This window comes from Poromitra crassiceps (assembly GCF_964638095.1).
Source record: "Poromitra crassiceps genome assembly, chromosome: 27".
Classification (NCBI taxonomy): Eukaryota; Metazoa; Chordata; class Actinopteri; order Beryciformes; family Melamphaidae; genus Poromitra; species Poromitra crassiceps.
This window is the reverse complement of record NC_139650.1, coordinates 2,331,104-2,346,103: the sequence shown is the minus strand read 5'-3', so window position 1 is coordinate 2,346,103 and position 15,000 is coordinate 2,331,104. Positions and strand designations below refer to the sequence as shown.

Sequence of the window (15,000 nt, the reverse complement as noted above, 5' to 3'; positions counted from 1 at the left end):
GGGGGTACTGCATGGGGTACTTGAGAGAAAGGGGGAAGATGTAAAAAGGTAAGAATACATCATGAAAATAAATGAAACGTTAAAATAAATCTGCTTATAGGAGGCACTAATTGCAACTCTTTCACTCCATTTCTTATTTTGTAATGTTATATTCTTCAAAAGGTGGGTTATCATTCAGTCAATGCATCTATGGTTTTCTCTTGCAGTATTCTAAGCAAAAAGTTGCAGTCAGGTAAAGGGCTTACCGGTACTTGGATTCAGAAACCCAGGAAAGGGGGTACTGAAGCCAAAGAAAAAGTTTCAGAACCACTGGTCCACACTGTGGTGAAAGGAAGTGCATGCCAGCAGGGTAGAGAAGAAGATACAGCACCAAGCCTTTCCTCTCAGGCAGCTATCTGTCCCAAAAGCCATTCTAATGGACTAATCCATTAAAGCAAGCATCCATCCAGCCCTCTTGAAACTCACATACTACAAACCCCTCATCTCTGGATTGTTCCACTAAACTCTACAGAACTGTCTGTAAAACTACTGCTTAGGCTATTGATAGTGCAAATAATGCAATATTTTGCACTTCTCTCTGCTACCAGGAGTTTCTGCACATCACATCAGGATGGTGTCGAATGAAATGTCAAAAAAATATGCTGCACACAGTCTTTTCCCAAATAAACCACTTATTACTCAGGCAGGAATTCTGCTTGGAAAGTGCAGGCTACTGTAGGTCTTTTCTGTTTAGGCATAATTGAGTCTACTCCTCAGACTGATATTCTTTTAAATATTCGTGTCAAACCAATTGATCTCAGGGCCGCACTGCACCTACTTGTGTTGTGCCTAAGCTGTGTTCAAGGATTGTTGGAACTCAGTTTCTTCTGAGATCCAGACAGTAAGCACAATGCCTGGCCGTTCAAGTCAAACGGTCCAGTTACAGAAAGCTGGAATTCTTGTAGAGTAGAGCTAATTTATTCTGGTTTGAAGTCAGTTGTTTTCATGTTCTGGTGGTATTTGTGTTGCTGATTTTAAAGCTCTTTGTTTCTCGGCATGCTATATCTGTAGTACTTTCCAGGAAATACACCAGAGGGGTCAACTATCTGACATCATCTGCTGCTTTTGCTATGCTATCACTAGCCTAGCCACTGCGAGCTGCTAAAGGTGAACGGTGAAATTTCGTCTCTGTGATGATAGGTGCTTTTAATCAGCACACATTCTGAATGAAAAATAGTTTACATTTCTTACACAGTGTCTATGCCTAACATGGTTTCATTTTAAGTAGCCCTATTGATGTTTGCCTGGCAAATAATTTCGCCTACTAAAATGCTGATGTTGAATTCTCAGGATGGCCGTATAATTCTGGCTTGTTTACTTGACTTGCTGATGTCTCATATAATCTCTTTTCTGAAGAAATGGCATAGGCTAACTGACGACATTTCTGTAATGAAATATCATGAAACAAGTGTCAGCTCCTTTGAAGTGAACTGAACTGCTTGCGTTGCAATGCCTCCCAGGGGTACCCAGCATCAAACATAGCCTATATAGCCGACTTAATTCTTTTTTGCTACTAGACTTATCATTTCTAGAAAACCAAGTCAAACATCAAAGCAGCAGGCATGCTGGAGGCAACACAATGTTGACGTGATTGAACCTGTGATTCCTTGAAAGCCATCTCAAATACATCGAGAGAAAAACACGGCCATTAGTGCTGATTAGACTTTTCCAACCACATGGTGCTTAGCAATTTGGTCATGCTATAATTGCATCAGGTTATGAGCTTTAAGAAAATAATATGCCCACTTCAAGCCACAGCAGGCTACACCCAACTCCTCAGTTATGGCTATGATGTCAAATGTTAAAAATATTTCTGCAACTGTAATGGCACAAAACATGTTGCTGGGATGCAGTGGAGGATAAACTCACATTTTACCCGCCTTTTCATAGACTTTATCCACAATTTTAGGTTGACAGAAATCTTTATGTCATAAATTCAGTATAGCCCCACCCACGTCATTGTGCTATAGGTGTATGAAAATGAGGCTATAGGCTAACTGACTTTTGTTTAGGCTAATGAGGATCACCAACTGCAGGTTATAGCTTGTATAATAAAGCTGTGTGTGTGTGTGTGTGTGTGTGTGTGTGTGTGTGTGTGTGTGTGTGTGTGTGTGTGTGTGTGTGTGTGTGTGTGTGTGTGTGTGTGTGTGTGTGTGTGTGTGTGTGTGTGTGTGTGTGTGTGTGTGTGTGTGTGTGTGTGTGAGAGAGAGAGAGAGAGAAAGTGGGGGCGCTGAAAATTAGCATGGCAGTGGGTTATAATCCGGGGAAGGTCATGGGCAGGTCGTAAAGTCCTGGAACCACCTGGAAAATCCTGGAAAGTCCTGGACCCACCTCACGCTCACACCCCACTAAGGATTGGGCTGAAAATGTGCATGGCAGTGGCTTATGATTAAGTTATCATCCTGGGAAGGTCATGGACATGTCGTAAAGTCCTGGAACCACCTGGAAAGTCCTGGAAACCACCATCATTTCCGGCCAAGCAGTTGTACTGCTTTGTGCCTATTTTAACGGAAACACCGGGTAGGCTCACATTGCTAGACTACTACTACTGTAGTATAGTTGTACTACTAGCCTCCTACTACTACTACTACTACTAATACTACCACCACCACCAATAATAATAATAATAATTTATTTTAGCAAACAGATTTTAGCAACTCCTAAAAGGGCAAAAATGCACCAAATAATTAAACCCAGAGAAAAAACGAGCCTACAGTTAATTGTTGAAGAAGTTATTTTGCCCATCACTCTCTCTCTCTCTGGCTGGTGGCCGGTGTTTGACAGGAGTAGGAGTAGATGGGTGTGGGGAGGGAGGGCCAGCCGTGCCACACTGCTGAGGCGACGTCACACAGTCTGACTGACTGACTGGGGTTCAGTCTGCTCCCCGGCTCAGTCTGTGGCCAGCAGCAGCAGCAGAGGAGCTGCAGCCTGCAGAGGACAACCATCTCAGACACTTTTCTCATTCCTTCCGAGGCTTCACCAGGGAAGGGGGACAAAAAAAACGGACACTGCATGCTTCGGAGCGCTTCTCCTCTCCTCTGACTGCCAAGCAAGGGAGCGAGGCTAGCTTGATGCTCAGTTCAGCCTGCTGCTAGCCTTTGTGGCAGGGCTGTCCATGCAGCCGCTGCCGAGGAGCCCCTGAGCAAACCCCGGTCGGGAGCCTCGTCGGCTTTAGCCTTGACACAAATTATTCTCCGAGTGGGCAGAGAGCGGTAGCTAGAGCCTGTCCGCTCCAGTGCGCACCGCGGAAAGCGCATTTCCAGTGAGGAGCATCCCCGCCTGCCCGTGCCTGTGCCTGTGCCTGGGCACGGTACACGTCGTAGCCTGTCTGCAACCTCCAGCTTTGACAGCACCAAGACAAGACGAGAGGCGATTGATGAGTAATATTCCGTGTCGTTACCTCTCAAGATAGGCGACGATGCTGCGCACCACGGCCAACATGTTGGCGACGGGATTGCTTTTCTTGGGATTTTTGCACAGTTTGGAGGTAATCGTTCCAGCCAGGGCTATTGATGGTAAGCAGCAGTGCTGATTTTCACCTCTGTCAAAGTCTTGCATGAAATGCTTCGAGGAACTGTGTGGAAGAAATCATCATGTGTATCTTGCTTTTATTGTTTTCTCTCCTTGTCTATCTGACTGCATGCAGTAGACTCTTAATGAGTCAAGTAGACGATACCCCAAGGGAATGACTGCTCGATTGAGCCAGGCAGCCAAAGGCAACGTGGAGGGGATGGAAAAACTAGGCGAGACAATTCAGCAAGCCTAGCTTTTGTTTCTGTCTGCCGTGTGCCACATGTGAACGTTGCAATGTCAAAGCACTCATCGCACATTTCCCCCGGCCCTCCGTTGGCTCCAACGGCTGTGTGCGCACTGAGGGAAACGCTCGCATTCAGTCAGTGGTGATTGGTGAAATGGTAGCATATTGCATTTATAGGCCCCAATAACGTTACCAATATGAAACCACTTGTTTTGAGGTCGTTACAACGATTTTTAGAGGTGGAAAGCACAGCGCGCAATTTGACTCAGCCACAGTATTTTCAATTGCGATAGTCACCTCTCAAAGCCCTGCTGATAGGCCATCGCAGAAAACAAATCTCTGCTGATTGGTGTTATTATTCTGAAGAGTTGTGGTATTTCTAACGGGCCACGGTCTATGAGAGACAATTCAGTGAAATTGTTTTGTGAGTGATGATGATGACACAGCACAGCAGTCATGCTCTTCCTGACGAAAATCACTATATTCATATAACACCGTAACAGCAACTTAAAAAGTGTGTATGTGGTAATTGGGTTTGCAGTGAGTGACCTTTTATAGCTGCTTTGTTTTGCTGGAGTTACTGTGGTGTATCATATTGGAACGCAATGTTTATGGTAGATCCATCCTTTTATAATCTATTATCAAATTTGCCAAGGTATTTTTCAGACAATCAGTCACACTGAGTTTGAGAGCCATCAACAGGCAGGTTCAACACATGGTATTCATAACTGTATAATATCAGCTGTAGGCTACTGTATGGACACTCCAGTGCCAACAGTCATTGTGAGCGATGCAGGCAGATAGCAGGCACTCGGGCAGTTCAGAACAGCTCCCCCTACGACGTGAACACTCGTCCTACACACTCACAACTTCTGGAAACTATTATAAGCCTTCACAGTCTACCCATGCGCACCTCTGTGCGTTTGGTAAGAAAGGAAAAGGGCGTTATCAGACAAAGAGGCGTTAGTGCACAGGCCGTTTTCTTCAGTCTGCAGGTAAAATTAGAAGGGGAATTTATTCTCACAACTAACAATGTTGTTTATGTACTATCCATAACGTGTGTATACAGTTATATATATATATATATATATATATATATATATATATATATATATATATATATATATATATATATATATATGTATATATATATATATATACACACACACACACACACACACACACACACACACACACACACACACACACACACACACACACACACACACACATATACAGTAGAATAGGCTAATATATTAGAATATATTAGAATAGGCTACTCTGGATGCCACTAGCCTATCACTACCATTTGTTGCAGAGCAATTATATTCAGTAGAGCAGTGGTTCCCAAACTTTTTCACACCAAGGACCCCAAATCCCCCTAATCTGACACAAATTAGACCACGGACCGCCCATTTCATACGATTTTGTCTGAGCCAGGGGCCCCCATCTGATCAGATTTTTACTTTTAAATGTTTTATTACAGAAAGTGTATGAAACCTATGACCAAAATAGTCTGTCATCATTGTGTTACTTATGGATGGAATTATAGTGAAAAAAATTTTTTTTTTCATTTTTGCTGGGGACCCCCTGGAACAACCCCTGGGTGTCCCCAGACCCCACTTTGAGAAACCACTGCAGTAGAGCACTTATAGTATGACTGCTGTAGATCATGAGCCATGTTTTGTCACATGCGTTGAAACCATGATGCTCTCTTTGCATTTGAATGGATCTCGTCCTGCTTGCTGTCACATTCTGTCATTGTCATTGTCTTACTTTTTGAACAGTGGGGACTGGGGACGACATGTGCCAGGGGCATCAACACAATCTACATAAATGATCACTGTGAAGTGCAGTGGTGGTAGCACAGTTATTGCTTTAGTGACATTTACTCCCTCTGATCTTCAGTACCTCGATTTAATGAGTCAGCCTTGTTGTGCAGAGCAGACCAGAGGAAAGAATTGCCAAACTGTGTCTTTACCGCAAAGCCCACAGAGATGCAGAGGCTGCATTTACACTAGCCTATTTATATTGCTCATACTTGAATTAGTTTACTGAATGTGACATTAAGCAAACAGCAAACTGACACAACCAAATACCAAGTGTCTGTAATTGTGACAATCTTTGTTTTGTTTTGTTTGTTTTTTGTTTTTTGTTTACGATGAAGCTTCTTGCACTTCGAAAGAGATCCCCCCCCCCCCTTCCGGAACTGTTTCATCAGAATAAAAGAATATGACAGTAAAATTTGAAGACATAATGTAGAGTATTAGTGCTGCTATGTGTATATCTCTAGCCTGCCGAGCAGCCAAATGCATTCATTCATTAATTTTGGCTAAACTTAACTAGTACGTCACCAGTTTTTGAGGGCAACCGAACAAATTAATCACAGATATTTTCTAGAAACTTAGTCGATAAACTCACTTGTTTTCGGTCCGAAATTTAATCAGACTTGCATATAACATTTTTGTTCATTTTTCTACATCTCCAGAGTTTCTTTTCCCATCTTGTTACTGTGTAGCCAGGGCAAAGGCCTTGGGCCACCGGACAGACCCTGAGTTTAATTAGGCCTAAATTGCTCTTTGTTTCCCTGAGGAGACCTCCACTAACAGACTCAAATTGTTCCGAGAGTGCTGCTAATTGGGAGCCTACTGGTGGAAATGGCCCCCATGAAAGAATTCACATCATTTCACCCTGTGAACGTACTGTCAGTGCAAAAAGACATCACTACCCCTCACAAATGGAAAGTACTTTTCCCCAAGGCCTAGAGGTAAACAACACCTGCCACACTCAACTGAAATGGAGAGGTTTGTGCGAGGCCGTGTCAGCTCACGACACTTCTCATTATTTTCTACAGGCATCCATCTCATTGTTATGCGAAGTAGGCGGCGGTCTAAAATACCTCTTTCTCTCATTTCTTCTTCCCTTTTATTTCCTCCGATTGCGCCTACCTAGGGTTGGGAACCGCAGAGTAACTCACGATACGATACTATCACAATACTCGGCCCTCGATAACAATGCTATCACGATACAGCGATTCTGCAATAATCGATACAATTCGTGTACGATGCATCACAATATCTGTGTAACTGAAAAGGAAAAAAATACTCCTTAGAAGGCAAAAAGCAAGAATTATGTATTTATTCACAGAATTCACATGCAACAATGTACAACGTGCAGACTGCATAGTGCCTCTTTGAGCTCTTTCTCACAACATTTGGTACAGGCCGTAGAACTGCCCAGGCATTTGGCTCTTATTGGGGTGAGATTGCCATCACTAGCTTGTTGACATCCATGCGGCCAAAAGGTTATCATCACTTCACTGTTGGAGGGAGGGTGAGAGGAAAAGTCAACTGTCTGTCCTAGTTGCCTTGACCTTAGATCGCAACAATATGAATGTAGAAGATTAATTCATCTCAACAATAGAATATCGTTGTGTACAATCACATCGTTAAGAAGACTGCATTAGTGAATGATTTGTTCAATCAATCAATCAATCAATCAATCAATCAATCAATCAATACATTTTATATTTATATTAGCACCAAATCACAAGAGTTATCTCAAGGAGCTTATTTGTTGCTTTGTCTAAAAGAGAAGCTGCCTTTATAGGTCCCATTTTATGCTAATTTTAGCATTTTAAAACATGTCTCATGGGTCTTTAAAACAAAGTTATGAATTATTTTAGGAAAAATAAATCAATAAATCAAAACCAGTTTCTGTAGGATGTCTATATCCACTCTGTCACTCCCCTTATTCATTTTGTGTTCCAGCTGCACTGGTAACTAGGAATTTCCCAGTTCAAAGATCGGGAACACCCCTGAGACGTCACCTGAACTGGCATTTCCTACTTCAAAACCCGGGAGAACCTCACCAACCCTGACCTCAAAATCGAACATGGCAGATCCCACAGCAACAGTAGTGAAAGTTGTAGTAATACGCTGTTTATTAGCACTTCTGTCTTATTATTTGTATTAAATCAGTACACACATACTGTCTAATTTCTAGCTGTGGACATACTACAAAATACTGCAAAATGCGTTGTTTAATATCAACTGTTATTGCTAACAATGACTAGCCTGGCTAGAGCTAACCCTGGCTGGTTTTCTGACTGTTTTACTGGAACTTGGTCTTGGATGTGAGATCAGTCAACTGGGAAATTTCAAGTTCCCAGTGCAACTGGAACACGGTCGGCATTACTATGTGCGGTTTTGAAGGGGCGGCCTCTGATAAGAAGATCTGTTATGATAGATCCAACTTTGGTGCAGTTGATTGTTTTCTGGACATTATACAGTTAAGAAGGTATTGCTCTCTAGCATTCAGTTGGCTGTAAGCGGGCAAATTAAATTAGTGTTACTTTGTGATGTCACAAAATCACGGAAGTTAAAACAGCTGGTTTGGAGGCATTTGTTTCCTTACATGGCTGCTGTGGATTTATCTGGGGACCATGTGCTTTGAGACTTCCATGATGTTTATATAGCAGCACGCCCAAGGCCTTTATAATCAAAGAGGCGAGGAAATATTGTTTTACACCAAATAGGACCTTGCTTTAACCCAGGCTGTTTTCCACCCAGCCATACTGCATTACTTAATCCAAAGATGTGGTATTAGAAAAGTATAGTTTGAGAAAAAAATCAACTGAAAGAACATGCACGATTCAGACAAATGATTGTACTGATGGCTTTTACTGGTCAAATAATGTAATGATGATGAAGGTCTGATGATCTGATGTGATGTGAAGTTTATAGGCTCCTGTAAGTATCCACTCTTCTCTTCCTCTCTGACATCAGAAATGTAAAGTAGACACCAGAGGCCTTTTAATGTAAAGTAGACACCAGAGGCCTTTTAATGTAAAGTAGACACCAGAGGCATTTTAATGTAAAGTAGACACCAGAGGCCTTTTAATGTAAAGTAGACACCAGAGGCCTTTTAATGTAAAGTAGACACCAGAGGCCTTTTAATGTAAAGTAGACACCAGAGGCCTTTTAATGTAAAGTAGACACCAGAGGCATTTTAATGTAAAGTAGACACCAGAGGCCTTTTAATGTAAAGTAGACACCAGAGGCCTTTTAATGTAAAGTAGACACCAGAGGCCTTTTAATGTAAAGTAGACACCAGAGGCCTTTTAATGTAAAGTAGACACCAGAGGCCTTTTAATGTAAAGTAGACACCAGAGGCCTTTTAATGTAAAGTAGACACCAGAGGCCTTTTAATGTAAAGTAGACACCAGAGGCCTTTTCATGTAAAGTAGACACCAGAGGCCTTTTAATGTAAAGTAGACACCAGAGGCCTTTTCATGTAAAGTAGACACCAGAGGCCTTTTCATGTAAAGTAGACACCAGAGGCCTTTTCATGTAAAGTAGACACCAGAGGCCTTTTCATGTAAAGTAGACACCAGAGGCCTTTTAATGTAAAGTAGACACCAGAGGCCTTTTAATGTAAAGTAGACACCAGAGGCCTTTTAATGTAAAGTAGACACCAGAGGCCTTTTAATGTAAAGTAGACACCAGAGGCCTTTTAATGTAAAGTAGACACCAGAGGCCTTTTCATGTAAAGTAGACACCAGAGGCCTTTTAATGTAAAGTAGACACCAGAGGCCTTTTAATGTAAAGTAGACACCAGAGGCCTTTTAATGTAAAGTAGACACCAGAGGCCTTTTAATGTAAAGTAGACACCAGAGGCCTTTTCATGTAAAGTAGACACCAGAGGCCTTTTAATGTAAAGTAGACACCAGAGGCCTTTTAATGTAAAGTAGACACCAGAGGCCTTTTCATGTAAAGTAGACACCAGAGGCATTTTAATGTAAAGTAGACACCAGAGGCCTTTTAATGTAAAGTAGACACCAGAGGCCTTTTAATGTAAAGTAGACACCAGAGGCCTTTTAATGTAAAGTAGACACCAGATGCCTTGCCCGGGTGCATGTGGGCAAGCCTGTCAGAAGAAGCCTTGCTGTGACGCACTTTGTGTTGTTATGACTGTGTCATTGAGATAAACCGTCCAGATTAAGCTCTAGGGAAAGAAGATGGCACATGGTCCCAGGAGGAGAGGATATGGGCGCAAAAATGTCACGACCTCGGCACATTCTCAATACTTACAGCATGTCAAGTTAAGGATACAAAAACAGATGTTTGGTGAAAGCGGGCTCTGGTAGCAGTCTTTCACTTGTTGCTGAGGAAACTGAATGCAGAGGTGGATCAGGCTGTATTGGCTGCTGGAGCAACGGCTGGTTCAGCCCAGGCTTGGTGGAGGTGGATCAGTCTGTATTGGCTGCCAAAGTTGTAGAAAGGGGCGGCTAGCTCCATAGCTCACCTAAATGGGGCCTAAAAAAAAAAAAAAAAGTTTGGTTCCTGTTGGTTGTCAGTTGAGGTGATGGGTCGGTAGGGAATTTATTTTTATTTTTTATTTTTTATTTTTCCAGTGGCAGCAAGGGATAGATAGGAAATATATATATATTTTTATTTTCCTTAAAATTACAGCAGCGATGGATACTTTTTTCATAACATAGCCTACATGTACTCTACCACAAATAAGTAATGCCTACCCCACACTACAGGATAATTTGCAAGATTATGGCCAAGATTCCCCCCTCCCGATTTTCTCGGGGGTGCTCCCGATTTGAAGCGCGTCGGGCAGATAATCTTCCCAAATGATCCTGTAGTGTGTGGGGTTCAAAGATTCACAATCGGGAAGACTGCCTCTTCCCGATTGTGAATCGGCCATATCTAACATGTTAGATATTTACAACCCGACAGGCGATTGCATCTTGAGCAGAGAGCCAGTAGTAGCTGCGTTTCCATTAGTTTTTCGCAAAATAATCTGGTCCGCGTCCACCCGCAGCCCCGCACAGAAACAAAGAACGAGGAAATTGTCATCGAGGTGAAATACCCGTGCGTCTTTGAACGGGACGGAAAACTAATGCTATACTGCAAAGCATGTAGCCTACAACAAGCGCTTAGGTCTCATTATGCTTCCCGCATTGGCGAGTGTCCGCACGGAAAAGTGAGTCAAAATTAATCAGCAGACGCGCCCCTCCACAAGGCACCTACAGACGGTTTTCGCCTGGCCGTGCACAGTAGGCCTACACCCCGAATGGACGCGGCTGTCCGCGCAAATATTAGTTAAACAAATCCTTTCAGTGCAAATGCATTATAAAAACATAAAATAAGATTTGTTTAGAAAACGAAATGACACAAATGTATTATTATTATTATTATTATTATTATTATTATTATTATTATCATTATTACTACTACTACACCCGGTGCGCACACTGAATAGGCATTTTAAAAGTTAACGTCGAGCCCTGCTTCCAATGTGAATCTTCGGCATAATCTTCTAGTGTGTGGGGTTGCGTTTGAACAGACGCGATTGTGTGTGTGTCCCAAGATTGAAATGTTAAAAAATCGGCTCTCTCTGTCCTGTAGTGTGTGGGCTCTCAAGATTTTTATAATCTTCAAGGATTTGAAAATCCTGTAGTGTGGGGTAGGCATTGCTGTGCACGAAACAGTATCTCGAAGGCGGACGGAGTCGCGGTACTTTGAGCCGTCGAGGGCACAGGTTCTAGCTCTGCCGTGCACTTCAGTGCTAAATACCTGAATTGAAATAAAGCCATGACGCCACTGACGAGCGAACCAAGCTGCTGAGTGGGGGTCGACACCACATCGCTGGCGATATCCGTCCATTTGGCTGCTGATACGAATATACAAGGGCACTGTTTAACTTCCTGAAGCACGTTTTCAAATGATTTTAACCCCAATCTCACAATTTTGGTTGGCACGCTAGTGCTGCATGGGCAGAGAAGCGACACAAAGCACATGTCCGTCATGCTCCCTGCCATTTTCGTTTTAAAGTATCCGTAGCGAAAAGCACCTTCGCGCAGTGGCAAACCCCGCCCCTTAGCGCCACCGTCAAATCAACAAGCTCATAAAATAAATTTGGGTCGCACGTAGGGATGTTCATCAATTATCGAAAATCGATAATTGATCGTTAAGGAATTGAATCGATCATGTGGAATTTTTATCGATTATTGTTACTATTATTTTTTTTATTATTTTATTTTTTTGTGGACTAGGTTTGGGTGGAATTCGTTCCTCCTCGCCCCACTCCATTGCACAGCCGACTAACGTGAGGTGGAGCTTCATATAGTCTCTAGTTTTCTGGCTGGGCACGGGCCTTTGTGCCAACAAAACTGTTTTAAACATGGGGAATTCACACCGGCATGCGCCGGGGACAGCAGAGTGTTGGAGAGGAGACACATTGAAATAAAGAGTTAATTGAGGCGAACACGTTGTCTTTAGTATTTTCTGCCATAGGCATTCATTTTGTAAAAAAAAAAAAAAAAAATATTAATATGATCAATAATCGATAATTGATCGTTAATTTTCCCGATTTTCGATTATGGAAATTTTTCAAAATGAACATCCCTAGTCGCACGTAAATTGACAGGGTCGGTCGGAAACCGGAACCGAACAAAAACAATTTTTAGGCCTGGACCTCTGGCGTACCACTGCAGACGGCTGTTCCACTGCTACTCAAATGGGCCTCCTCACCCACGTGAGGTTCCAGCCACTGGTGAAGCTTGTTTTGGCCTGTAGGTGTTAGAAACAAAGAAGCCATCTCCTGGATTTCAGTACCGCAGTTCACTATAATTTGATCTCAAGAAGAGCAGTTTGATGTGCTCCATGCGTTGATGATGCACGTACAGTCCAAAGAAGAGGCAACAGGCACATCTCTCTCCATGGTGTAATAATGAGATCATTCTCACTCGATAATTAAAGAGGGAAATGTCTATGTGGATGAGTAAGTGTGTGTGCATGCATAAGAGAGATCGCGCAGGCTGTGTGAGTGTGCTTATAATAAGTATGTACTCTGTTTGTAATTGGCATAAGATGCTCCTTTAGGGAGGAAGCTGTTACCACTGAGGAGCTTTTCTTCACACATTCTAGGCTAGGGGTTCTCAAAGTGCGGCCCGCAGCGAGGGATGGTGTGTGTGTGTGTGTGTGTGTGTGTGTGTGTGTGTGTGTGTGTGTGTGCAGTCTTGATGTCAACACAACATTGAGGTGAGATGTGGTGACAAATTAAAACTCAGAAAGGCTGTTTCCTGCTTTGGTTTCCTGTAACTTCTTAGTATTGCCAAAACATTGTAGATCCATATCTCTTCCAGCCGGTGCAAAGCGGGGCAAGGTGCAGTGCAAGTGTCATTGCACCGGCAATGGCAAAGAACTAGCGGCAACGAAGGCTGACTGTTGCGTCTCCTCTCGTCACCTGGGTCGGGGGCGGGGCCAAAAAGTTGTACTTGAAGTAGGGATGTCAATTTTCGGTTAATTTCACTTTCGATTAACCGACGCTAATAATCGATTAACCTATCGGTTAATTCATAATTTTTTAATAAAAAAAATGAAAAAATAAAAAAAAATGGTCTATTTACGTACTCAATGAGCTCATGCCCAAACAAGGCGTGTCTATTTAGATGCTGAAATGTTAATGCTTTTTGTGTTAGAATTATGCCTTTATTTTTTGTTGGCTTTGCTGAAATTTATAAGTTTATTGCCACATTTTGATCAGGTAATCATTCCAAAATCATTCTGGCTCTTATATGGATGACAAGGAAATATATTTTTGAGAGCTTTATTTCCTGTTTATGTAAACATTACAACAACAACAATCTGTTATTTCTTTTGATTTTTTCACATTAGGCCTACTGTCTTTTGCAGCATAAAAACTTAAACAAAATATAGCCTATTTCGATTTGCTGCCAACAATTGAACAAAATTTGAACAAAATAGTTGCATGATGCAAAACACTGTGCAAAATCTGCAAGGAAACTCAAAAAACGTGTCAAATTTTTTTTTTTTTTTTTTTTTTTTTAAATATTAACTGATAGACCGACAGCAATAACCGAACAACGACGTTAGCGACGGTTAATCGATTAACGGTTAACCGTTGACATCCCTAACTTGAAGACACTGTAAAGACTACAGCCGACAGTCACCTAGCACGTTATGCGTTCACATTATGCAGCCCCGCCCACTTGACCCACTGTATCACGACTTCCTGTTCAAAACGCCGGCTGTTGTACCTGCTCAAACTAGTCTGACTCACCTGGTCAAACCTAGTTTGACTCACATTATGAGTCAGACTATAGGTTTATGAGTCACAGGAAGTGTAAACACAATCGGAACTTCCGATACAGCGACAGGTTCAAAGGGCTTGCTGAAGGTCACGTCGTTGTGAAAATATTTGTCTATTGGAATTCTCAGATGAGATGAAGTTGAAGAATGAGAACATTTTGTGCCTCTCTTCTCATGAATTGATTCGCTTCGCTGACCACCAGCCAATGAGAGAGTGATTTGTCTCACCGCCTTCCCAACGTCGACTCAACATGTCAGATTGTCTGAAAAAGCCGACTAGTGCCACACTAGTGACACACCGCAAAAACTCCGGCGACTGACGCTCACCGACAGACACCCAGACGTGGCCGAACATGGCCTTGGTGTGTCTGGGCTTTTAAAGAGGTCATCTAAACCAAAGCAGGCTGCCTTGCTCGTCTTCAATAAGCCACAGCTCCATCAGTCTCGCTTTCTGCGCTGGAAGCTCTGACTTGAGCATTTCCAGATACACGACACAGCTGCACTCTTGAGATATCAAAGAACTGCTTCTACAATGAGGATATAGCGCACACATTCAGTCATACTAGTCTAGCAGCACTGGTGTGTCGCTATACTTGCAAGGGCATTCCATTGATTTAGATTTATTCCCTAACTCCTAATCCTAACCACTAAGTCCCTACCTCTGCCCCTAACCTTAGCATAACCCTCATTCTAACACTAATCCCTAACCCTCAAACAGGCAGCATTCATTTTTCTCTGGCAAGAATCTCCTCACATGGGCCTTTTGGGATTTGGCTCCACTTGTCTGGACCACACAGTCGCTGTTTTCTTCTGCCTTTTAAGATGCAGTGTGGGTGGGAGATGCTCATGGGTCAATACTTGATGGGTCAATACTTGATGGGTCAATACTTGATGGGTCAATACTTGATGGGTCAATACTTGATGGGTCAATACTTGACAAGACATAAAGGTGACATCACATCCATGAAAAGTCTGTCAATAAGGCGCTAGTCGTCACAGTAGTGGTCTTCACAGTATCGATCCCCTAATATTTTTCTCTGAAGGATTTCCCACATTCAAGCGTACGGATGCGTGTAG

The 15,000-nt window shown here is 42.6% G+C and overlaps 1 protein-coding gene across 1 annotated transcript in view; it reads left to right on the top strand.

Moving 5' to 3' along the window:
* Positions 1-3,457: 3,457 nt before the first annotated feature.
* The window catches only part of LOC310799432 (low-density lipoprotein receptor-related protein 1-like), a gene marked incomplete at its 5' end in the record, with an annotated part of 176,046 nt that continues 164,503 nt past the window's right edge, over positions 3,458-15,000 (top strand). The window contains one exon of the mRNA XM_083662014.1: positions 3,458-3,554. Coding sequence (XP_083518140.1) covers positions 3,458-3,554 — 97 coding nt within the window. The remainder of the gene's footprint in view (positions 3,555-15,000) is intronic.